The following is a 19,840-nucleotide window of genomic DNA, read 5'->3' as shown; positions in this document are numbered from 1 at the left end:
TATTCTCATTGTATTTTACTACATATGGATATATATATATATATATATGTTTATTTGATATGAAGGCAGTGTGACATACTGCTTAAGAGAATGGAATCTATACTCAAACCCAGCACTACCCAGTTTACTAACCTGTGATTTTAGGAAAGTCACTTAATCTCTCTGTTCCTCATCCACCCTCATCTCTAAAATGGATGTATCGACTACATCACTGGGTTGTTATGAGAATTAATTAATAATGGATTAACAATAAAATGCTTAAAACACTGCCTGATACATAACAAGTATTAAGTGTTAGGACAGAATATACACTTTTTGTTCTTTTAATTGAGGCCATTAAAAAAAAGAAAAAGCTGGTGTTCAGTCCTGGGTTTTGGTACCAAAAACAAACCAAAAAACCAAAAAGCAAGTCAACTTACCTTTAATTTCTTCCACCAAAAGTTTATCACATATTCGTTTCTCATATATTTCTATATGTTCCAAAGATTCCTGAAATAGATCTGCTTCTCTCATCACCTGATTCTGGTATAATATCAGTTCGCTATATTCATAGTCTATTTTGTTGGGAGGAACCTGAAAAAAAGAGTGATCAAATTACCTATTTGTATAATAAACATAAAGCAGTTATAGGTATTTATTGAAAGAGTCATTCACACAGACATAAGAAAGCAACCCACAAGTAGTTACACATAGAAGAGTGACTTAACAGCACAGAAGATTAATATAGGACATTTTTAAAACAAAGAGGTGGGACTTCTGTCTATGGCCAAGTGAAGAGATCAGCAAGATCCTATAGCCAAGTATAAAAATAACTGAAATCCTAAGGAATCTACCAAAAAAACTACTTGAACTAATAAGGAGTTTAGCAAGGTCACAGAATAAAAGATCAATATATAAAAATAAATTATATTTCTATATACTAGCAAGGAATCCAAAAATGAAATTAAAACAATTTCATTCACAATAGCACCAAAAAGAACAAAATATTTAGGAATATGAAGAAAAAATGCCTCTATACTAAAAACTACAAAATATGCTGAGAAAAATTAAAGACCTAAATAAATGGAGAGATATTCCATTCCATGTTCATGAATCAGAATGCTCAATATTGTTAAGATGGCATTCTCTCCAAACTGATCTATAAATTCAATGAGATTTCTATCAAAATCTCAGCAAGCTTTTTGGCAGCCAAAGCCCAAATGTAGAAGAGCCTGTAACCAGGAGTTCACCCTACCCAAAAAGGAGAGAGCTCTTCTCCAAAAAAAGTAAAGAGGCCTAGAGAAATGGATACTAAGGGAAAAAAAGAAAAACAAAAATGACAAAAAGAGATCTTTTAAAATTAAAAACATGATTGCCAAATAATTTTAATAAAAGGATTAAAAACAAACTCATTCCTGACTGGGGTGGTGGTGGTAGTCACATGAACCTACACATGTGTTAAAATTCATAGAACTATACATTTTTTAAAAGTCCATTTTAATGTGTGATATTTTCAAATAACTTTAAAAAATTTTTTAACCTCAAATAAAATTTAAAAACAAGAAGAAAATAAAAGAAATGTACCGAGAGTAGAATAAAAAGACAAAAAGAGTAACAAAAGTTAAGAGAGGAAAAAAATTAAGGGACAATATAGGAGGGCACTATCAAACTAGTAAGTGTTCCAAACAGAAGAAATACAAAAAAAAAAAAAAAAAAGAAAGAAAAAATAATCAAAGAAGCAATCCAGGATAAAGTCTGATAGCTCAAAAACCTATTTCTCTAGATAAAAAAAGTCCACTAAGTGCCCCGTGCAGTGATTTACTAAAGATTAATACCTAGGCATATCCTAGTAAAATTTCAGAACACAAAAATAAAGATTCTTCCAGAGAGAAAAAAGAAAACACAACAGATCACTTAAAAGGATCCGTTTTAACAACCAGGGAACTGGCCAGTTAGCTCAGTTGGTCAGAGTGTGCTGTTATGTGATGCCAAGGTCAGGGTTCAGGTCCACACACACCAGAAGCCAAAAAAAAAGAATAACAACCAGGCATCAGACTCCTTATTGGCAACACTAATCACATTATGACTTCTACAGGATAATGATTACCTACCTGGGATTCTACAGCAACTAAACTAACAAATGTAAGGACAGAATAAAGACCTTTTCAGATATGCAAGGACTCAGAAATTTATATCCCATAAACTTTCTCAGAAAATTGGCAAAAGAAATATTTGCAAAATATACATCTGACGGGCCGGACCGTGGCTCACTCAAGAGTGTGTTGCTGATAACACCAAGCCAAGAGTTAAGATCACCTTACCAATCATCTTTAAAAAAAAAATACACACACACACACACACACACACACACACACACACATCTGACAAAGGATTAACATCCAAAATATACAAGGAACTCAAACAACTTTACAGCAAAAAAACAAGTAACCCAATTAAAAAATGGCCAAAGAAGCTGAATAGGCATTTCTCAAAGGAAGATATACAAATGGCCAGCAGACACATGAAAAAATGCTCAATATCACTCAGCATTCGGGAAATGCAAATCAAAACCACACTAAGATACCATCTCACTCCAGCTAGGATGGCTAATATCCAAAAGACTGAGAATGATAAATGCTGGCAAGGTTGTGGAGAAAAAGGAACCCTCATACACTGTTGGTGGGACTGCAAAATGGTATAGCCTTTATGGAAAATGGTATGGAGGTTCCTCAAACAATTACAGATAGATCTACCATATGACCCAGGTATTCCACTGCTGGGTATATACCCAGAGGAATGGAAATCATCATGTCAAAGGGATACCCGTACTCCCATGTTTACTGCAGCACTATTTATAATAGCCAAGAGTTGGAACCAGCCCAAATGTCCATCATCAGATGAGTGGATAAGGAAACTGTGGTATACTACACAATGGAATTCTATTCTGCTATAAAAAGAATGAAATACTACCATTCACAGCAACATGGATGGACTTAGACAAAATTATATTAAGTGAAATAAGCCAGGCACAGAAAGAGAAATACCCACATGTTCTCACTTATTTGTGGGAGCTAAAAATAAATAAATAAATATACATACAAACAAATGGGGTGGAGAGGAAGACACAACAATTCCTTGAACTTGTTAAGACAAGTGAACAGATATGATGTTATATGACATTGATGGAGGGGGAGAGGAATTGGTAAAGGGACATGAAAATCAACTATGAAAATCAACTACGTTGCATATTGATAAATGAAAATTTTTTAAAAAATTTTTTTAAATAAAAAAGAACAAAACATCTTACCTGAAGCACCTAGAAGAGCGCTTAGCAGAATAAATGCTCAAGCTCAATAAATGAGAATATTAAATATATCTACATACTTAAAATGATCAAAATGAATAACACTGATTATGAATATTTAAGATCCATGTGTAAATTGGTTTTAAATTTAGAAGTCAGAATTCTTATCACAAAGTATATGTTGACTCATTATTTATGAATGTAACTTTATTTGTATACGGACATGAATACACAGAGACAGATCTGGAAAGATACACGTGGCATGGCTGAGAAGACCTTCTGTGGAGAACTGGATTGGAGATGTTCCAGCACCTTTAGCTTTTCATCAAATATTTGATTTCTTTTTTATGATGAAATGTATTTATGAATTCAACATAATTTTTTAAAGGTTTAAAAAAGGGTTCTTTAAAAAGAAGGGCCAGCCCGTGGCTCACTTGGGAGAGTATGGTGCTGATAACACCAAGGTCACAGGTTCAGATCCCAATATAGGGATAGCTGGTTAGCTCAACTGGGAGAGCATGGTGCTGACAACACCAAGTCAAGGGTTAAGATCCCCTTACCAGTCATCTTTTGTGTAAAAAAAAAAAAAAGTGCTAGCACTCAGTCGGAAACTTTAAAGGTCTGTCTCCATTCAGATAACATTTTCACACTCACTGACAGAAAGCCCAGTTTGCATTAGGCACTGCACTATATATGAAAGTACATGTAGAGTTACCCGATCTCTTACGGGGAGGGGGGGATGAAAATTGGCAAAGGATATATGTTAGCCAAACAAGGTAAATAAAGGAAATATAAATTTCAAGAAAGAATAAAACAAATCTGGGCTTAAGGGAAAAAAGTTCTGCAAGAAAAAAGATTTGATAAAACACCTAATATAATAAAAAGACTAAAAAATCCTAAGGCTATGATAAATGCACATATGAGAAAAAAAGAGGAAAAGAATTTAAAATCCCAGGAAAATCTAAAACCTATACAAAAAAGAAAATTAAAGTACACTAAAATTAGTTCCTTGGTGAATATTTACTTACAGTCATAGTAATATAAACAGTGTCTAGTGATTTTCAACTTTACAATTAACCTACAGAACAACTTGGTGAAGGTAGAGGCATTACAGGCGAAAAAAGCCAATCTGAAAAGATTACATACTAAATGATTCTATTTACATAACAAAATCTAAATGACACTATCAGGGTTAAGAGAAGTTCAACTACTAACGGTTAACACAAGGGAGTCTCTTGTAGTGATGAAATGGCATGTACCCTGATGTGGAGCTGGGTACTCAAATCTACAAAAACATGATGAAATTTCATAAAACTATACACCATGTAAAAATTGGTAAAATCCAAACAAAGTCTATACCTCAGTTAATAATACTGTGCCAACATCAATTTCCTGCGTTTGACAATGTGCTAGGGCTGCATAAGATATTATCATTCAGGAACACTGAGTTAAGGGTAGGTACCTCTGTACTATTTTTGCAAATTCTTTTGAATAGTAAACTATTTCAAGGTAAAAAGATTTTTAAAAAAATAAACCTGTAGACAAAGAACATAAGAATTCATTGTTATAAAACAGACACTAAATGTTATCAACCTTGACAATGTAAAAGCAATCAGAAATAACAGAAGTTGGAAGGCAGAGGAGAAAGGAGTACAAATGAAGGACAGATGTTTCAATACCCTCATCTCACAAAGCAGAGAATAAGGAAATACTGCAAACAGTTGCTAGCATATGATACAAAGGTATAAGTTTATTCCCTAATGTCATAAAGACTACTTAAAGAGCCAAAACTATTGCTATATGAATAACTATATGAGACTGGGGAAGAAGACATGGTGAGATGATGTAAGAGAGCTATATACTAATCTATCATAGACATTATCTACCAGTTTTTGCTAAGGACTGTCATTGTCTGCGATCAGTATTGAGAATTACTTGATAAATGAAAAGAGAAAGGTCTATCACTCCAGCAGGTAAAATTAACTTGCCTATCATTCCAAAAAAAGACAATACCTTGCTTTTAGAGTAATCTGTCAAAGAAAAAGTTTTCTTCAAGAAAATACAGAGAGGTCAAGGTTTCAGATTCCCCTTACTGGCTAGCCACCCCCCAAAAAAAGAAAATAAAGGATGATGTCAGGAAAATGGCAGAGTAAGGACCTCCAAAAACTCGCCGCTACATAAAAGCAAAGAAAGAAATGACAAAAACTGTCAGAATCAAGTTTTTTCATAACTCTGACAATTAAAGGCTTGCAACAATCTGGAGAGTATTTATTAAAGAAAAACGACTGGATATCATTAAGAACAGTGAGCTCTGCAACGTTTTAACTTCCCTAGTCCTATCCCAAGTACTCAAACTACACAGCAGGCCTTGAAAAATAACAGCCTGTGTTCTCCAAGCAGTTTGGCAGCCATTGGAGAGAAGAGAATGAAGCAGAGCTCTTTCAAAGCTTTATTACCAGAGAACTGTAATTAACTGACAGATATGGTCATTCCCAGGAAGACCACACATACAAAGCTAACTCAGAGCTTGCCTAGAGCAAAAAGCCCTGGGGGAGAGGAATGTTTGTCAAAAACAATTACTGACAAGTGTTTTACTTTTACAGTGCCTGAAATAATAGATAACAGTCAGGGCAAACAACAGACTAACCAAAAATCTGGAAAATGAGGCATCCATAGGGGCTTTGAAAAGCTCCAAAATGTTTCTGGGAATCTGGAAAGCCGCACACATGCATAAGGCTGTGCAACTGCTCAGGAAAAATCTGAGGTCTTAAGACTCACCCTTTGCTGACCTTGAGACTCTGTACAAGCAGGAAGTGAAAGCTAAGGGAGAGTTGTAAACTGGCTGAGTGTTGAAGGCATGCCCAACACACCCACAGAGAAAACTAATAAAACTACAAGTTGGTTCCTTGACAAGATCAACAAAATGGATAAAAATTAGCTCAAATAATCATTAAAAACAGAGAGAAGACTAATTACTAAAATCAAGAATGAAAAAAGGGACATTACCACAGACTTTACACAAATGAAAAGGAGTATAAGGGAATATTATGAAAAACCTGTATGGCAACAAAATAGATAACCTAGATGAAAGGACTAATTTCTAGAAAATAAGAAATAGAAAAGACCTATAGCAAGTAGAGAATAAATTAGCAATCAATAAAATTCCCAAAAGGAAATAGCCAGGACCAAAGGGCAACATGAGTGAATTCTGCAAATGTTTACAGAAGAATTAATACCAAGCCTTCACAACTCTTCCAAAAAAATAGAACAAGAGGGAATACTTCCCAACTTATCCCATGAGGCTAGTATTACCTTGACACCAAAAACAGACAGACATAAGAAAAGAAAGCTGTGCTCGCTTCAGCAGCACATATACTAAAATTGGAACAATACAGAGAAGATTAGCATGGCCCCTGCACAAGGATGACACGCAAATTTGTGAAGCGTTCCATATTTTTACAACAATTACAATTCCTTGAAGTTGATACAACAAGCAAACAGATATAAGGTTGTTGGGAGGGAGTGGGGAGAGGGAAGAGGGAGGGAGGTTTCGGTAATAGGCCACAATAATCAACCACATTGTATATTGACAAAATAAAATTTTTTTAAAAAAGAAAAGAAAGCTACAGACCAATATCCTTTATCCCGATATCCCTTAACCTCAATAATCAAGAAAACACAAATTAAAAGAAAAACAAGAAACTTATTCACTCCCAAAACATTGGTATACATTAATAAAGCTGACACCAAGTGTCAGCAAGGATGTGGGAAAAATAAAACTGTAAAACCCAGCTGGTGAGCATATAAATTAGTACGGCTACTTCAGAGAGTGATTATAAACCTAGGAAAGCTGAAGACATGCACAGAGCTACAACTGTTAAGACAAACTGTCAAATGTGGCCAATGAAAGAGCAAACAAGGACATTTGTTGTTGAACTATTTTTAACAGAGACAAAGTGGGATAGATAAACTGTAGCTTATTTATATAATGGAATACCATACAGCAGTTAAAAATGGATTAACTACCTCTACATTTATCAACATAGATGTGTGTCAAAAAATATTGAATGAAAAACCTGTGTATCGATCATGTAAATTTTTAAATACATAAAATAATAGTTTGTATCTTTTGTAGATTTATACACAACATAAACATGACTAGAAATGATCTACACCAACTTCAAAATAGTGGCTACCACTAGGGAGGTACATCAGAGGACTTTAGCTATTTCTGTAACATTTTATTTCTTTAAAAAGTAATAAAATATGGAGCAGTTATGGCAAAATGTTAACATCCACTTAATTTCTCTGATAATTCACAAGTATATGTTTTTGTACTTTTCTATTTTACTATAAAAATAAAGTAATTTATATTAAAGAAACAATTCCCACAGCCCCAAAACTATTTTCCTTTTGCCCTGTTCTAGTCTTTGTTTATCCATTAGAATACCATTGAAAATAGTGTAAAATTTTTTTTATATTATTTACCTAGTATTAATAATTCTACATTTTAACTTTTTCCAATTATTTCAGAAAATTTTTCATGTTTCAAAGACTTTAATACATATTTGGGAGTAGGGGGAATTTAGAAGTCAACTATTTTAGTTTGTAAGGGTAGAAGAAAATGTTAAAATGAAGTTCTTACTTGCTGAGTTTGTCTAAATTCTTCCAATAAGTTTAGTGCCATGTCATAATCTTTCAGCAAATGGTATGCAATAGCATATCCAATCCAGGAAGCACATTGTGTTGGGCGCAGCTGAAGAAACTGATATCTCGTCTCCTTAAAAAAAAAGAAAATTTTTTTTCATTTTTTTAAACTTTTTAAGCTGTCTCTAAAATGTTTATATTTCATCATTTTAAGAATACAATCTAATACCTTTAGCATCTTTCTAATAAATTCAATCAGCAAACGTTCCAGAATAAAATAGAAATACTTTTTATGTTTCTTATCTAAATTACTTAAATTGTAGAATACCCTGTAATGCTCACTGTAAGGCTGTCACTGAAAAGTTGTCTTTGGGGCCCAAGCCTTTGTGCTGCCTTACAAAATTACCTTTATAAAATGAGAATTTCTTTTGGTAGCTAAACGTTTTGCAAAAGAGACTAAATTATCTTTTAGTTAAACTAAATTTTTCTGTTTATAAAATTATTATATGAAATTACAATGTATTTACATTGCTATAACTGGCCCCAGAGACAGGATGGGCATAGCCAGGAGAAACGCTCAAACATCTGACTGGATTCTTCACTGCTGCCACTGAAAGACAGCTCAATACCATGACATTAGGGACAGAATACCAGAAATTCCACCATGGCTGCCCCAGAAAAATCAAGGTATCTCCCCTAGCTGAAAATTCAACCTCCCTACACAGCCCTATCTCTCATAGCTCATTTCTTTTTCCAAGTTTTAGGCAAGTGCCACTGATTGGAGGAACATGTTCTCATGAAGAACGACAACTGCCACAGAGTCTGGACATCGAGTGTTTAGCTTCAATGACTCCTCTGTAGATGGTTGGAACGGGTTCCAGATGAATCCACCCACACTATATGCCACAAAGATCCTTTCAGATCCTTTTAAAAAGACTACTTTTACAAATCAACTCAGACAGTATCACTCACCTTCATGTGTAAGTACCTTGTTCCTTTTAGCATATGATGTTGAGATATATCTCTCTATCCCTTATTTTCACTGTTGCTTCTCTGTCACTCCCATTCCTTCATTAGCGTCTGGGTCAGTTTTCTTTTCCCTGCCAAATCTTGCCATTATCCTAAGCAAATGCAACACTAATGTGGATCACCCATCCAACAAACTATCCTATCAGTTCCAAGATTTTCTCATCCTTAATGATCTCCTCCTCTACCCAATTCAGGGATCCACTCCCAAGACCACACCTTAGACCTTACTATCACCCAGAAATCATAAATTCAGATCTTTCCCTTGGTGACATTCCTATCCTTTTTCTTTTGATACCACTTGTACCTCTAGTTCCTTAGATCCTTCACTTTCACCACCAGCTCTTTTAACTTTATTTCACAATCCAGCTTAGCAGCCACTGTCTTGCCAATATTAATTTCTATGCCTCATTCCTAAAAATAACTGATTTTAACTTCCACCACACCCAGGCTGCTAAGCACAGTTAAAGAAAAAAACAACACACCTTGATGAATGGCACCTTTATTAAGTTCGGCTCTCCAATTTAATAAAAATTTATATGGCAGGAGAAGGACAAAAGTAAGAAGTAAATGAAGAATTTATTTAAAGAGAACTGTTAAAACTTGGTGGCCTCCTTCACATAAGAAAGTGACAGAACTCCATTCTGGACATCGTGATTCTAGGAAATTAGTGGAATAAGCATATGAAGATGCCCGGCAGAAAGTTGAAGATGCAAGTCTAAACAGGTCTCAACTACAGAAAGAGTAATTTACAGCAATCCTTCTCACATTATTTTGTATTTACTAACCCATAATAAGAAAGCTAATTAATCTTTATGTTTGGATTTCAATTATAAAAGCTCTAATAGTTTAACAAATTTGTAAATATCAAACCCACAAGAATCTAGTACAGCATTTGCACACAGATATTCTAGTTTTTAAATAAGCATTACGTGAATAAACAATTATTATTTTTTGATGCTCAAGTATGAAGTTCCTTAATTATTATTGAGGGTGAAGGTCCCAAGTGACTTTCCCCTTATACACACTATAATGAACAATCAAATCTACATGATCCTGGCTTATGCTCATCTCATTCTGAATTCACAAGCTTTTAAATTAAATCTATCACAAAATACCTACATCTAAGACTAATGTACTTACTCGGTAACCTTCAAGGTCTCTCATATGGATCTGCAAGAGAGAGAGATCCCTCAAAATCTGCAGATTATCTTTATCTAATTTGAGGGCACTTCGGTAACACTTAATAGCTTCATCATACTTCTTATCAGAACGCTGCAGCAAGAGTCCATATACATGCCAACCTATTAAGTTAAGGAAATAGACACATTCACAGACACTAGAATATACTATGCTACATATCTAATACTAAACGTACCTTATTGAAATGATATTTTGTCTAGGATTTGTTTCAGAATGACCTGGGGTCAGAGGGAGGAGAATAGTGAGGGGTAACCAGATCAGCCTTGACTGACATTTATTAAATTGTTGAAGCTGGATGATGCGCACATGGGGGTTCATTCTGTTCTCTCTACTTTTGGACATGTTTGAAACTTTCTGTAACTTTTTTTAAGTCACCTTAGAAAAATTTTGGCAAAGATTCTTCACATTTTCTACCCTCTATCCCTTCACTTTCCTACCCTAGCAACCTCAACATTCACCTGTTCATCACTATGTATTCAAAGAAAATATATACAAAGTTTATAATTATCTTTTAAGACAAGTTTACATTTTACCAGTTCTAACATGTAACCATCATTTAATCACTAGTGACTTTAAAGACCACAAAAATTGAGTTTTATTTATCCTAAAGTCTTAGCACATCTAAGAGCTCCCCCCCCAAAAAAAACCCCCACAAAACTATCATACATGCCCTCTCTCTTCACTCTAGGGTAAGAACTGGGATAAAGAAATAAGTTTTTAGTATTCTGAGAGAACCCTAAGCTAAATATGTGAAAACACTACACTAAGACTCATTCACATTCAATTCTGGTCAATGACAAAGTGAATTAAATGTAAAAAATTAAGATACAGGGGCACTATATAAAAAGATTGTGCATAATCACAGAGATAGGTAAAACAAGTGAAAATCAATTTCAATGATCCATCCTTAAAAAGTATTTTTGTTTTTTTACAAAAATAGGAAGGAGCTAAAGAAAAATACAATTATGATCCAATGAAGTAATCATTATATCCCTGTGCTAACAGAAACCAAGCTGAGCAACCAATATAAATAATACTTAATACTAAATAACACCTGTTTTAAATGTTTCTCTTAAATCTTTCTTTTAAAATTTCTAAAAGAAAGTTTAAGGAACACAAATTTTACTACACAGATGGGTAACTAAAAGTCACTATTTGGAATAATAGGAAAGTTTCACTCAGACCATACATGTTTATAGAAAAAAATGGGTTTCAAGTCACGTATAGTTACCAAAATAACTTTTCTCCAACACTAAGCACAACTGAGGTAAACACATACACATACTTTATAGGGATTTTCATTAAAATACTTCAATAAACAAACAAGGAGGTAGGGAATGGATAAAACTAATATTACAAAATGTTGATAATTTTCGAAGCCGAGCCATGAGTACATGCAGTTCATTAAATTCTCTCTTCTACATGGAACTGAAATTTTTCATAGTAAAAAGATTTTTTTCAATTTGAATTAGGAAAAAACTAGTAAACAGAAACATAAATGAAATTAAACTTTTAACTACTGCAAAAGGATACAGACATGACTCTTTACATCATTACGAAGACCTTTATGAACAAATTCATATGCTTCTTCTTTTCTTCCTAAACAGTTCAATGTTAATCCTTTCATAGCCAAAGTCTCTGAAAAATAATTTTGACTTCTATTTACACATAAAAGATTCAAATTATTTTCTTAGCACTATTTTAATATTTCAGATCTTAAGGATTACTACTGTTCTAATGCTTATATTATTCCTCTTTTTAATCTCATAAATGAACTTCTCTCCAAGTATAAAAAGTAAAACTACATTTCCTTAAGTATTTGCTTAAAGCTTAGCCCAAATCCTTTTCTGAAATTCCTTAGGCTGGGATGAAGCTGCTAAGATGCTTTCTGCCCTTTGGAAGATTCTCTAACGGGGTCGATATTATGATGCTGAAAAAAATTAACACAGCAGGCATCTGATTCCTGTTGAATTAAATCTACCACAGCAGTTCCAGTTTTCACCCGAGATCAGTTCTAATCAATCATCATCTTACTTATACACCACAAACACACCCTATCCGCCTTAACAAAGAGATATCCATAATTTAGAAATCACCTTATTCAATATTGAAACAGACTTCATTTTTGGCAGCAAGTTTATTCCAACTAATTCTGCTTAGGTTAATTAACATCAGTTTGCATTTCAAAAGTACAACACTGTACGAAGGGAATGGCAACCCAAGAAAATGTTAAGAAGTTAATGAAAGAAGGTTTAGAATGAAATAATTCTCTGAATAGTCCACAAGAAGGGAATTAGACAAGAACAATGGCTTTCAAATTGATATCTGTGGACTCTGTCATTTTTAGAACATTATGATCCAGCAGCCCAGACCCCTATAAACAAACACCTTCTTTTATTTGTTTTACATATTGAACCTCCCCACAGCCTTTATTTGAATAAGGGTTCCTACAGCTAAAAACTTGAAAACAAGCTTTAAATTTCTAAAATTCTTCGAAATAAAGACTTCTTTCCTTTTCCTTCAAGGAATCTTCTAATTGTTATTAGAAAGGTGAGCAGGTCAGCCTATTTTCCCATACAGATGGTCTCAACAGTTACTCAAGTCTGATATTCAGAGACTTCAACTACTTCTGCTTATGCTACAGGACCATAATTTGCATGTCTAACCTGATCATCCTAATAACAAACACTACCAGTGAAAAAGGATGAGACAAGCAAATATACAGTTTATTAACACCAGTACTAGAAATACAACTCAATGTACACAATCTAATGGTAAATCAGTACAGGTTGAGCGCCCCAATCCGAAAATCCAAAATCCTGCAAAATCTAAAACTTTTTGAGGGCTGACATGACGCTCAAAGGAAATGCTTACTGGAGCATTCAGATTTCAGAATTTCGGATCAGGGATGCCCAACTGGTACATATTCTGCAAATATTCCAAAATCTGAAAAAATATGAAACACTTCTGTTCCTAAGCATTCCAGCTAAGGGTTCTACAACCTGTAGTATCATATTTATACATAAAGCAAAGCAGATATATAAAAACACATCCACCAAGAATAAAATATGAGTGACTGTATCTTCATACTACTTCTGTGTTGCAAATATTGTCCTAATTTTATACATGGGAAAGCAAGGTATAAACTTAAATTCTATTCAAAGTAATAAAGGAAATCAGATCTATAAAAATACTGGTATACACTTCATCCAATTTTTCCCCAATAGATCAACCAACCATTTCTCATCTAAAGTACAGACACGGTATATATACCTAAACATAAAAAAAGTAATCTAGACTGGCCAGCCAAAAGAAAAAAGAAAAGTAATCTAGGATAAGACTCATATGAAGCATAACTAAAAATGCTGAACATTTATGCACTCTAATAGAGAGCTGCAAGGCCTTCGAATCTGGGAAGTGTTGTTCTTTCACTGTTAAGAATCCTACAGGGCCGGCCCATGGCTCACTTGGGAGAGTGCGGTGCTAATAACACCAAGGCCATGGGTTCGGATCCCTATACAGGGATGGCTGGTTCGCTCACTGGCTGAGAGTGGTGCTGACAACACCAAGCCAAGGGTTAAGATCCCCTTACCAGTCATCTCTTTTAAAAAAAGAATCCAGGCCGGCCCATGGCTCACTCGGGAGAGTGTAGTGCTGATAATACCAAGGCCACGGGTTCGGATCCCATATAGGGATGTCTGGTTAGCTCACTGGGTGAGCATGGTGCTAACAACACCAAGTCAAGGGTTAAGACCCCCTTACCAGTCATCTTTTTAAAAATAAATAAATAAATAAATAAGAATCCTATCTGTCTGATTTTCTAATTAGATTTTCCCAAAGTAATCTCTCACAGATGAGACAATACCTCCATGTTCAGCGAATTTGGGGTTTGAAAGAATCATCTTGCAAAACTTGAGGCCATTTTTGTACTGCTTCTGTTCCTAACATTTCTGTAAAGAAATACAAACAAAAGTTATTTTATAAAATAAATATATAATGGAGCAACTTTTCATTGCATCATATAAATGCTAAATTCAAGATCCAAAGTTAGGTCTAAAACTATGTAACACAAAGGTTTTATATCAATTTACATCACTTACAACATGAAGTGCACTTTTTGTTATCTACTCCTTGCCAAAATGGTCTAGAATCTGAGTATTTTCACTTTTACAGATGATAAAGAAAAAAGATATTTAATGAACAAGGAATCTAACTGTCCACTAATACTGCCACGGAATTTTTTAACTCAAAATACCAAAAGTATATTATATAACAGAAAAATACTAGGAACTGTAAAAAGCCTTTACTTTTTAACTTACTACAAGAATGATACCAAGGCATGCACACACACAAAAAAATACTGTCATTTACTCAGCAACTACAATGTGTCTGTACAAAACTTATTACATCTTACTCAATTCTTATAACAATTCTTTAAGGTAGGTAAGGTGTCATTACCTCCACTTACTGATGTGGAAACAAACTCAAGAGTCCAAAATACTTGCTTACAAGCCACTTAGCTTAGTTGCAAACTCTGGTCTAACTCCAAAGACCATCAGTCTAATATGAGGGTACTTCAAAAGTTCATGGAGCTGGCCAAGTTAGCTCAGTTGGTTAGAACACAGCTAATAACACCACGGTCAAGGGTTTGGAACCCCATACCAGCCAGATGCCCCCTCCCCAAAAAAATTCATGGAAAGATTCACATTATCTTTTAATTTTCTTTTTCCTCAAACTTTTGGAAGTGCCCTAGTACAAACATAAGCAGCATCTTAATTCCTAACTGCCACCAGCCAGACTAAGTAATCAACACCTATCCTGGGCAACTACTGATCACAAGAATACCTCATCTCTTGCCACTCTCGCCCTCGCTTATGTTGCTCAGTCAGGCTGAGTGCTCTATTACTCAACATGCCACACTTATCCCCACCTCACGGCCTCTACACTTATGTTCCTGAAATGCTCTCCCCCAGATCTTCCCACAGCTGATTCCTTATTATCCAAGTTTCACATGTCACCTACCTGACCACTGCCAGTCTCCTACCCCCCACCCCATACACACATATTCTCTGTCATATTACTCTACTTTCTAAACAGTGCTATCTTTCCCTGAAATTTTCATTTATTTGGTTACTTTAGTGTCAGTTTTCCCCACCATCAACATTTAAGTTCCATTAGTACAGGGATCTCACCTATTTTAAACACTGCTGCATCCCCATGGTCTAGACAAATAGGAGATGCTCAATAAACACAGTCTACTAAGTTCAAAGTGAAACAGTACCAGCAAAGGATGAGGATGTGGTTAATCCTTGCAGCAGGGGTTGGATGTGGATGGGAGAATTAGAAGTCTTCAAAGAAGAAATGTTTAAATTGAGGCTTCTTGATTGCCTCTGGGGAAGGGAACTAGGTGGTTGTGAGACAAGGATACGAGAGAAACCTAAATATTGAACCATGTGACTATATTGCCTATCCCAAAAATATTTTAAAATAAAAAAACAACAATCTGACTTCGACTATAGTTTCACTATTTGTTCCCCTAACAAATGACAAGTAAAAAACAAGCAGAAGGAACTACTAAAGAAAAGAAAAATACTATATTTTTTCCTGACTTACCAAGTGGTCTAAAAGTAATAATAATCACACTGCTAATAACAGTAATAATAAAAGTTAACACCTATTTGAAGCATTTATTATATGTCAGGCACTGGGACTGTTCTCACCTGTTCTTTATTTAATTCCCAGGAAAGCCTATGAAACACATGTTATTTCCATTTAAGATGCAGAAACTGAGGCACCATTACTGAGTTTACATAGCCAGTGTCAGAGCCACAATTCTTGCCCAGGTAGTATGGCTCCAGTAAAGAAAAGTCTAAGTTCAGTAAGGAACCATCACATACTAGAAAAGATAGATTCAAGTCTAAACTTTGCTACTAATCAGACAGAACCTTAGACACTGAGTCATTTATCATTCTTGAGTTTGATTTGTTTCATCCATAAAAGAGGGCATGGAGTAGCTCCAAAATTCAACAAAACGTAATGCTAATAACCAGTCTGGGGAATAAGACAGGCAAATATAAGCCATGCAGAACACGTAGTAAGCTAGCTGGTGAATTTGTATGGATGTGTTTAACACGTTGATAATTATTAGAAAAAAATTTACCGTTGGTAGCAATGCACTTTGATCCACCAACCAAGCTTAAAAAATAGTTTTATTATAGAGACTTCTGTTTGCCATGAAATTTGTTGTAGCAAAATCTTACCCACATTAATTGCAATTGAGATGATAAAATCATTCACTTTTGCAGCACCTTCCTAAGCTCATGCAATCTTATAAACATTACATACCTAGACAAGAAAATGTTTAGCATTTCCCAAATTATTTGGGGATAAAATTAACTCAGCAGCAACTTTAATTTTTTTGTAATCTGAGTATAATAAATCATGTAATTGTTTTTCTTTATGCTATTGATACATGATTTGAACTAGAAAATACTCATATAGAGAGAAAAGTACTGTCATCTTTTACATATAATGCCAAATGTCCTGAAATACAACTAACAATATATAAATGATTTTTCACTGATGTTTCAGATTCCTTGGAGAAAACAAACAAAACCTCAAGGTCAAGGGTTCGGATACTTATACTGGCCAGCCACAAAAAACAAACAAACAAAAACCCTTACATGGGAAAAAAAAAGTTCACTTCACCGATCCCATACTGTGTAAAATAGAAGAATATGAGAAAAATGAAAGAACAATAAGAAAATATACATATACAAAGCCCAATGAAACAATTTGCCACACGCTTTATGTTTTTACACTCGTCTCTCATTATTTGCTCAACACGAAGCACCATACAAAATTAAGATTTAAAATTTTCGTCCCTTTCTAACTTGGTAGTTGGAAGAAAAAATAAAAAAATTTCATCCCATCTGCTATGAACCTTTCTTAAAATTCTGAAGACTAAGTGTGAAGTTTCTACTGGCTTGAAACAGAACAGCTACTATGAATTTGAATTATGAATCTACTGTTGATAATACTTAAAACGATTCTAAAATTAGTATTTTATTTATAGTAAAGTTAAGCAACAGCTAACAGCCATATAGCCAACACAAGCTCTCAATAAATACACCCTTAAAATCTAAGCGCTTGTTTAGCAAATAAACGCTGGTTTTCAGATGAAAAGACAGACTAGAAAGGGCAGCTGCGTATTAACAATATTAGTTTAAAATCTACAGTCCCTAACAAATAAACAGGGGAGCGGACAAAAAGAGGACACAACAATCACAATTCGTTGAACTTGTTAAGACAGGTGAACAGATATGATGTTGTTGGGGGGAGGGGGGAAAGGAAGAATTGGTAAAGGGACACGAAAATCAACTACATTGTATACTGATAAATTAAAATTAAAGAAGAAAAAAAATCTACGGTCCCCAGTGCATATCAAGAAAAACAGCGGCATGTTGCCTCTCCTCCCTGGAAGAACGGAACCTGGAAAACCGTGAAGGCACCAGGGACGCTGGCACACAACCCACAGAAAACTGCCCTCTCGTCTCTGCAGCGGTCATCATTACCGGACCATTATTCAGTTTTCTGCCAGGAAACAAAGTAAATGCTACACTCAAGTCAGTGCGGCTCTAATCACTGAAGGCAAGGCCTGAGCGAGTTAAAAGCAAAGAGCTGTGTTGGTGCTTCCGACAACTGTACAGATGCAGTTCGAGTCACCTATTCACTTCGCTAAGAGGGTAAAGACGGCACATTACAAACATGCGAAGTCTCTCCCAAAGGGAGGCAGTGCCAGGTTTCGCTTCCTAGGGCTTCCGAGTTTGCCAGTAACCAGTATAAATCAGGGCCCCCACTCCGCCGTCGGATCGCTCCCGCGTCGACAAGGTTTTGGCTGCGCTCTGCAAGCGATTAAACGCAAAGCGGCAAATGAACTCATCGCCCACCGGAGTCTGGCAAGAGAAAAACTCCGGGCGGGAGGCTGCGAGCCCTGCGCCGCAGACGTCACGGCAGCCACTACGGTAGGGCCGAACGGCTCTGCGGAGCGCGGCGGAGGCAAGGCGAACAGCTGCAGAGAGAGGTAAAGAAGCGCGCGGAGGAGGGGCCGGGCGAGGAAGCGGATACCGCGAGCTCCGAGGTAAACAAACAGCGGAGCGCAGCGGTTGCCGAGCCCGGCCCGCGCAGGCGCCGCCGCCGCCAGACCGCTCGCCCTCCAGGCCCCGGACTAGGGGCACCGGGGGATGGCGACGCGGCCTCCGGCCACTCACCCAGATGCGTTTGAAGAGGTTGCTCTCCTTGGGCGGCAACTGCACGTTGGGCATCGCGGCTGGCGGGGAGGCTGGGTGCCCGGGTTCTCCGTTTACCGGGGGTGGGCACCGGGACCAGCCGCTGAGAGTCGGACCGTGGGCGACGGTTAGTTCACTGGCCTAGAGTTAGGCAGCCAGGGCAGGGCTGTTTGGCAAGGCTGTGAATGGAAAGGGAAGGCAGTCCGAGCAGAACACGCTTTCGCTCGGCCCAGCTTTTTAGTCAGCAGCGGCGGTGATTCCCGCGCGCTGCAAGATGGCAGCCAGGTCCCGCTCACTTACAGACGGGCACTGTGCGCATGCGCGGTGCTCCCCGAGGCCAGGTGAGCTGGGGGATTGCAGGGGCGTGACGGGGGACCATCGGGGTTGTTGCTGCGGCTCCTGTCACCAGATTCTCGGCGCCCCGCGGTGCTCATGCACCGCAACCCTTCGTAAAACGGTGATTTGTATTGCGCACTGGTTGTTAGGCTTGTGGCCCAAAATAAGGTTAGTTATTTCAGAAAGTTTTTCTTGCATTTTCCCCCAATTAAGGAACTTAGAGCTCGTCGCAAAGTAGATTCTTGATGTAGGACGAACTCGTTTTCCTTCCTTTCCCCTCTCGATTTAGACTCTAAGAGAAGCCTTCCCTTTTCTGTGCAGAGGAAAGAAGTATTCACAACCTATGTGAGATCATCGGGCAGGACTTGAACTGAACTAACTGATATGAAAGCACGTTGGGATTGTAGGTTTCCTTTGTGCTACTGGGCTTAGCTGGGAGATGTTGGGGATATGTGCGTGTGGGGGGGAGTTGTGGGAAGAAGCAGCAGCAGCTGGCAGTGGGTGGGAGGCTGCAGAATGCAAATGAAGAACCTACAATCCCAAACACTAGGAAGTGGGTAATTATAAATGTTCGTATTTAATATTTTGCTTTTCTGTCTTTCACACACCATGCATATGCATATCTTGGTTGTCTACTCTAGGGTGGGATTGAGGGGAGAGGTAGAAAATTGAAAAGCATGTCAGTTGTGCTGCTGGTAGTTGTTATCCTGAACCTTGGAGTGTATAAGAGATGCACAACCAGAAAGCCTGGATTAACCAGTAGATATAATATTATTACTGACTTCCTGTTCAGTCTGGAGCAAATTTTATCTCTACCTTTCCACAAAAAATGGGGTTATAATAACATTATTATAATCTCACAATTATTGTAATCTCACAAGAGGATTATGTGTATTTAATGCTTAGTCATTTCAAAGCCTGTGATAAAAAACAAATGCTGTGTAAATCTCAGGAAGAATGCTAAAGCCCCTTGGGGGCATCACACAGATGTTCCTTCCTGGTGCTTCAGACAGGGTGTGTACTCCATCAGAATCATGCGTGGAGTAAATAATATAAC

At 36.6% G+C, this 19,840-nt stretch overlaps 2 protein-coding genes and 1 non-coding gene across 5 annotated transcripts in view; 2 read left to right on the top strand and 1 right to left on the bottom strand.

The window, feature by feature from the left end:
- The window catches only part of NAA16 (N-alpha-acetyltransferase 16, NatA auxiliary subunit), a 98,806-nt gene extending 80,140 nt beyond the window's left edge, over positions 1-18,666 (bottom strand). The window contains 6 exon segments of the mRNA XM_063102606.1: positions 420-573; positions 7,929-8,063; positions 10,100-10,260; positions 11,693-11,797; positions 14,025-14,109; positions 18,430-18,666. Coding sequence (XP_062958676.1) covers positions 420-573; positions 7,929-8,063; positions 10,100-10,260; positions 11,693-11,797; positions 14,025-14,109; positions 18,430-18,483 — 694 coding nt within the window. The 5' untranslated portion in view covers positions 18,484-18,666.
- LOC134382911 (U6 spliceosomal RNA) lies at positions 6,635-6,741 on the top strand. Its single transcript, XR_010024154.1, has one exon. It is a non-coding gene; the product is annotated as a U6 spliceosomal RNA (small nuclear RNA).
- Positions 18,161-19,840, top strand: part of MTRF1 (mitochondrial translation release factor 1) — a 63,341-nt gene continuing 61,661 nt past the window's right edge. For 2 of the 3 annotated variants that reach the window (XM_063102605.1, XM_063102600.1), the window contains exon 1: positions 18,161-18,242. The gene's annotated coding sequence lies outside the window, so the exon portion shown is untranslated. Of the gene's footprint in view, positions 18,300-19,840 lie in introns of all 3 variants that reach the window. The other variant, XM_063102603.1, reaches the window with a different exon arrangement.

The sequence above is a fragment of the Cynocephalus volans genome, chromosome 7, assembly GCF_027409185.1.
Source record: "Cynocephalus volans isolate mCynVol1 chromosome 7, mCynVol1.pri, whole genome shotgun sequence".
In the NCBI taxonomy this organism is placed as follows: Eukaryota; Metazoa; Chordata; class Mammalia; order Dermoptera; family Cynocephalidae; genus Cynocephalus; species Cynocephalus volans.
The sequence above is the reverse complement of the archived record's forward strand: the minus strand, read 5'-3'. Positions and strand labels throughout refer to the sequence as shown.